The 6,000-nt window shown below is 42.5% G+C and overlaps 1 protein-coding gene across 2 annotated transcripts; it reads right to left on the reverse strand.

Moving 5' to 3' along the window:
- Positions 1-1,106: 1,106 nt before the first annotated feature.
- Positions 1,107-3,980, reverse strand: nudt2 (nudix (nucleoside diphosphate linked moiety X)-type motif 2). Of its 2 annotated transcripts, XM_084446372.1 has the most exons (3): positions 3,878-3,980; positions 3,470-3,601; positions 1,107-1,777 (listed from the first exon to the last, which is right to left on the reverse strand). In XM_084446372.1, exons 2-3 carry the CDS (start codon positions 3,594-3,596, stop codon positions 1,455-1,457), a joined length of 450 nt encoding a protein of 149 aa, XP_084302498.1. In that variant the 5' UTR covers positions 3,597-3,601; positions 3,878-3,980; the 3' UTR covers positions 1,107-1,454. The 2 variants fall into 2 exon arrangements, with proteins under 2 accessions (XP_084302498.1, XP_084302499.1); XM_084446373.1 differs by lacking the exon at positions 3,878-3,980 and having other exon boundaries at positions 3,470-3,864.
- Between the last annotated feature and the right edge of the window lie 2,020 nt (positions 3,981-6,000).

Below are 6,000 nucleotides of genomic sequence, written 5' to 3' on the forward strand. Positions count from 1 at the left end.
TGTACAGCATGAGCCACTGAATCTAGGCTAGGCTATGTAGACAGGACTCCAAAGATTCAAGGTCCAACATCCTCCTTAAGACATAACATGAGATAAGACCCCCCCCCCCCCCCCCGGAGAAGAAAGTTGTCATCCTCTCTGCACCAACACCAGCCACAAATACAACCTGAAATGGTGCTCAGAGAGCACAGACCTCTGTCCCTGAATGCATTCCGGTGCTCTGTGCATGCCAAAATTGAATGGGTTCTAAATTGGGCCATGCTACACCCCTCCACCGAGTTTTATGAAAATTGGTCAGGTAGTTTTTGAGTAATCCTGGTAAAAAAAAAGAAAGAATGGAGGTGAATGGGCGGCCGTGTTTGGGCGGCCTGTGGACGCGACCCGTGCTTCGGATCTGCTCCAAAATTGAATGGGTTCTACGTTGGACCACGCTTCACCCTTCTACTCGTGAAAGTAGTTTTTACGTAATCCTGCTAACAAACATACGCACACGCCACCAAAAACATTACCTCTCACCCTGTGCTGTGTCTGGGGCGGAGGTAAACATATGAGACCATTAGGCCAGACGATAACTAGCTTGGGACTTACATTTTCTGGACATTGCTTACATCTGGGTCCATTTAGGAGAATTCATAGTGAGTTCCAGAACTCAAACTATACCCGTCAAAGTACAGTCGTTCCACACTAGCGATGCACTGAGTTTGGCCGTCCCATTAATGTTTACTACCAGAGCGCAAAACTATTCCCAGAAGATGGGAGGAGCTGATAGTTTTAATTTAGAAGTATTAATGAAGATCTGTTATCAAAATCACTCATCTGATTTCCCAAGCATGAAATAAATAGGTTGAACAGTGCTCTCTAGAACTGAACCTTCAACCTCCTTTGCATCGAGGTACTTTGTCTCCCCCTTCTGGCAGCATCAAGTTGTTACAGGATCAATTGCCTCTCATTACATTATACATTAGTCATTTAGCAGACTCTTTTATCCAACGCGATATACTACTACTCGCCTGAACTCACATCTCCTTTCAAATGCCGAGTTCAACATGGCTGAAAAACATTTGGCAACAGAAAAGACAAAATAACTACTACTTCATATCGATTTACTTGTTTAATCCTATGATTCTTTTCCCTAAACATTTTTTGGGGTGAAAGATGTGGCGCACTGTTTTCATCATTGATGACAAGTCAATAACTGGACCAATAATATCTCTCAACTCATGGCTTTAAGTGAGGGGGTGTGATATGAGTGATATTAAAGGCTTTACTTCTGCAAAGTCTTCTTTCCTTCCTCAGACATAGGACATGTTTATCAACAAGACTCGCACATCATTGATTATTGATCATTGATTACCATCGAACGGAGATCTAAACACATAAAGAGCCCGTTTCCATTCATTGTCATCTCACCGCCTTATCACCAACTCAATGCAGGGTCTTTGCTCAGCGTTCTACTATTTCTCCTCCAATGTGGCCTCTAGGTGGCGCTGTGCTGCCCTGAGAGTTCCCTGCAGGTCTTTATACTGAACTAGACTACAGGCCTCCTCCAGTTTAGCCCAACGATAGTCCTGGTGTTCCTCTGACAACGTGACGGCCATTTTGGGGTCCCTTAGCTCCGCCAGCCAGTAGAGCACCTCCTTGGGTTTTCCTCGAACCTCGTACTTCAGCTCCTGCAGGAAGCAGTCGACCACTCTCAGATGCTCCGCCCCCAAGCCCGCCTCCTCCCTGGTTTCTCGCAGGGCGGTGGTGAGGTCATCTTCCCCAGGGTCCACATGGCCTGGAGAGCAGAGTTGAATGAGGATACAAAATGGAGTAAGACCAGTGCACCTAGCCGCTCTCCTCCTTCTTCAAATGGACACAAGACCATTCAAGTGCAGCAGGAAATCTCAATACAAGAGATATTAAGCCTAATAATAATAATAATAATAATAATAATAATACACTTTATTTAGAGAGCACCTTTCGTGGCATAAAATGCCGTTCAAAGTGCTTTACAAAGGAGACATTAAAAGCAGAAACATAAATAACAATTGAGAAATAGTAAAAGAAAACTTTCATTAAAAAGCAAAACATAAATGTCAAGATATCATTTAATATAGACATAATAAAAATAGAAGACCATAAAAGAAGATCCAATAGAATTGTGTAATAGAATACAATAAAATTATTTTTAAAAAGTGAGAAAAAAAGAAATCAATTAAAAGCAAGGTCATAAAAGTACGTTTTGAGCTGCCTCTTAAAACTGTCAACTGAGGTTGCTTGTCTAATGTGAGGGGGGTAGGTTGTTCCAGATCCTGGGTGCTTATCTACTGAAGGCAGCATCACCGGGCCTCCTGCCGTTTGAGGAGGCCCCCTCGGCCTCGGACATTTCACAAAGCAGGATATTCATTGGTCAGCTTCCACCACTGGCTGACAAAACCGTTTCAATTTCATCAAGCCTGCTGCTAAGTCAGTCTTCTGACTGTGTCATAGACCCTGTTTACACCTTGCATTAAAATGTGTTTTTAGTGATCAGATTGCAATCTGATTGCGCTAAACCACATGAAAGTACAGGTGTAAATGCGCCCAAAACGTTTTGAGGACGGATTGCGATCCGATCGGCCAAACCACCTCCGGAGGTGGTCAGGGAGGCATTTAGACCACATTTAATAAGAGTGTAAATAGGAATGCGTTTTTAATCCACATATTAACAACGCGGGTGGAAATACGTAGCCGTTGGAAAGCGCCGGTTACAGACCAGCAAGGAGCAGGCTTCCATGGCAGCTAGCAAGAAAGCATTAAAATGGATCCTGGTCAATGTTGGAGTCCAGACGAGACAAAGCGTCTACTCTCAATTTGGTCGGACGAAAATATTCAAGCACAAACAGGATGTGACGTTCGATTGCCAGCTGGACAGAGCCGATCGGATCTCAAACGGATCGGGTTGAAGATACTCGAAACCCATCTTAATGCCAGGTGTAAATGTAATCAGGTTAAATCATTATCTAGATACAATCTGGATACGAGACACATTTTAATGCAAGGTGTAAACGGGGTCATAAGGTCACATAGGGGCTGCGTTCCGAATCGCCTACTACCCTACTATATAGTATGCCAAAACAGAATGTAGTATGTCCCAATACATAGTATGCCACATGCAGTATGGCAAAAATACCAGGATGTCCTACTACATCCGGTGGTATTTTGCAGTATGCAAGCCAGCAGGCTTTTCTGGCTATTCTGACCCACAATCCTGTGCGCAGCGGAAATGTGCGTCACATGTGCGAGTCATGACAGCTGTAGACGAATGTCGGGTTATGGACAGCGACGGATGTGGGCTAATTTCAAGGCGCAATGTTATGACAAGGTAGTATGTCCCAATTGAATGCCTACTGCTTGCAAAGTACGTACTTTCTAAGGGCAGCTGTAGTAGGTACTGGTAGTAAGAAGTAGAAGTATGCGATTCGGAACGCAGCCAGGAACACTGTACCTTTGGGCGGGGTCCAGTGGTGCTCCCCATAGGAGGTCTGGAGGAGGAGGTACTCGATGTCGTCAGAGGGACGCGCCGACTGCACTAGGCGACGGAACACAATGAAGCCACAGGCACGGAGGGCCATACCTCCTATTCAAGACAGGGAGGTGGGGAACATAATAGTTGAAACACACACATAGCTAACTGTCATTATTAAACATAGTATTAAACTTTATCATGTAAGATTCAAGATTAAGAGTTTATCGATCAAGATTATATGGCTGAAAAGCCAGGGTAGCTAACGAACTCTTATACACTTAAGTGGATCACTTGTCATGTGCAATTTGTCAGGTAGCAAAAGGAGAGCTAAATGTTTGTGTCCACAATGTTTCAAAGGTATTTATATGTTACATGCACGGTACTTACTTTAAAACAACTCGATTTAGATTAGAATAATGAAGGGTTTGATAATTGTGGACACTCCTGCTCAATGTCTTCTACATAACGAAATCAGCCGTCGGAGAAAATCGAGAGGAGGGACGCGGATAAATGAGTCCGGTTCTCCTCTTCAGCGATAATAAATTGGTTCCGAATTTTGAACTGAAGCCTGAGTCCAATTTAATCACGTTATAATTGCGTTGATATATTAGGAAGTTATTTAATATGTTTCTAAAATATTAACATTTAGCTGCAACGTATCCCTATTGAAATGTATCCAATTTACTTCTTTTTTTAAAATAGGCGTGTAGCTTCAAAAGAGACAGCTGTTAATGCAGATTAAAACAAAGCTCAGAAAACACGGACCCGGACGAATCACAGAGTCTGATAGGGGCCAGATCAAGTCATATCATGACCAGTCAGAACTGGCCCAGAATATCACCCTATTTCAATAAGAACCGGCTGTCAAAACCAATAATTGAGATAACACGGTGATGCCGTCTAAATAATCCGGTAAAGGCTAGTTCCCATAAACACACACCATTTCGGTTCAGTTAAGGTTAGGGTTAAGTTTAGGGTTGGTTAGGGTTAGGTTTGGGGTTGGGTTAAGGTCATAGGGCCAGGTTCAGGGTTGGGGTTAAGGTTTGACCGCTCATCCCCACTGAACGACACTGAAAGGCATCATCACAACATCAACATGACGTCATTTGTCTTGCTGGGATGACTTAACTCTGCCAGAGCAAATTGGAGTGTGACTGTGAGACAGAGATAAGCAGTGTACCCACGCCAGACAGCGAGTAGATGTGTTGATAGGGATAACTGAAGGGGCCCTGAGAACAGAGATAATGCCTCCTCCAACAGTAAACAGGCGACATCAGACAGGACTGCTCATAAGCTCTTCAGCAGGAGAAGGGGACACACATTTGCACTGGTAAAAACTATTATTCAATGCCATTTTATGAATTTGAAGAGAGAGAGAGAGAGAGAGAGAGAGAGAGAGAAGTAGTGGTATGGTTTTGCCCACTGTTAAGCCAGGGGTTTTTGGACATGTGGCATGGCTTCTGCTAGCATGCTTACTCAGATTTAACTGATTCACTATTCCGCTCTGCAATACATTAAATTACATTTCTCATTTGTTTCAGGCTAGCTAGTGATCATTGCTAGATTATGCTTATTTGTCACTGTGTTAATGTGCGTGTACAGTAAGAATGACAGGAATCACATTTGGAATGCAGTTTGTAATGTCTTTCATACCATTCTTGACCTTGGGGGAAATTTGATGATCTCATTGCAATGAAGTTTTTATCATTTGAACTGTAAGGCAAGCTGACATTTAAAAAGAAAAACAATACTAATATTTTCAATTCTATTAAATTAAATAGTGTTTGGACCATTCTACACTGTCCATGGAGAAGACTGAGGCCTCAGCAGGTCCACATTTCGTGGGGAGAAAGGATGACCTGATGAAGACCAAACGCTTATTCCTGACTTTGGAGGACAGGGACATCTTGTTGATATTTCACAAAGAAGAATTTTATGCCCTGGATTACCACTGTTACCGTGAGTCTCAAGTAGGGCTGGGTTTAAAAAATCGATTCATAGATCAAATGATTCAGAATCGATTCATGAATCCCAAAATCGATGTTTTATTAATGAATGAATGAATAAATGAAGGAATGAATAGTTCATTCATTCATTCAATGATTCATTCATTCATTCATTTTTGGAAATCAGTATCGATACCCAGCCCTATGTGTTGCATAACTTGGCAGTCATGTAATTAAAAATTACATGTTTTAGTAACACTAACCGAATCGATATTGAATCGAATCGAATCGAATTAAATCGTGATAATCAATTCTGAACCTTGTGAATCGGAATCGAATCGATTCTTGAAATTCGACTCGATACCCAGCCCTAGTCTCAAGACCCATTTTTCTTAGTCTGTACATGTTATTGTCTTCCCAGGGTACTTACCCTGCACGGTCTGTACATCAGGAGGGTGGGTTTGGGTGAATTTCTATTGAAGGGTTAGCTAAGGCCAAAGACAATGAAAACAACAACAACCCCTCAAAAAACACCTCCATTGTTTAAAAACCTGTGAAGAGACC

This window comes from Borostomias antarcticus (assembly GCF_949987555.1).
Source record: "Borostomias antarcticus genome assembly, chromosome: 11".
Classification (NCBI taxonomy): Eukaryota; Metazoa; Chordata; class Actinopteri; order Stomiiformes; family Stomiidae; genus Borostomias; species Borostomias antarcticus.

Coding starts and splice junctions, on each gene's coding strand:
- nudt2 (XM_084446372.1), bottom strand. CDS start 3,596: ATGGCCCTCCGTGCCTGTGGCTTCATTGTGTTCCGTCGCCTAGTGCAG. Junction 1,778..3,469: donor CCACTGGACCCCGCCCAAAG/GTACAGTGTTCC, acceptor TCTGCTCTCCAG/GCCATGTGGACCCTGGGGAA.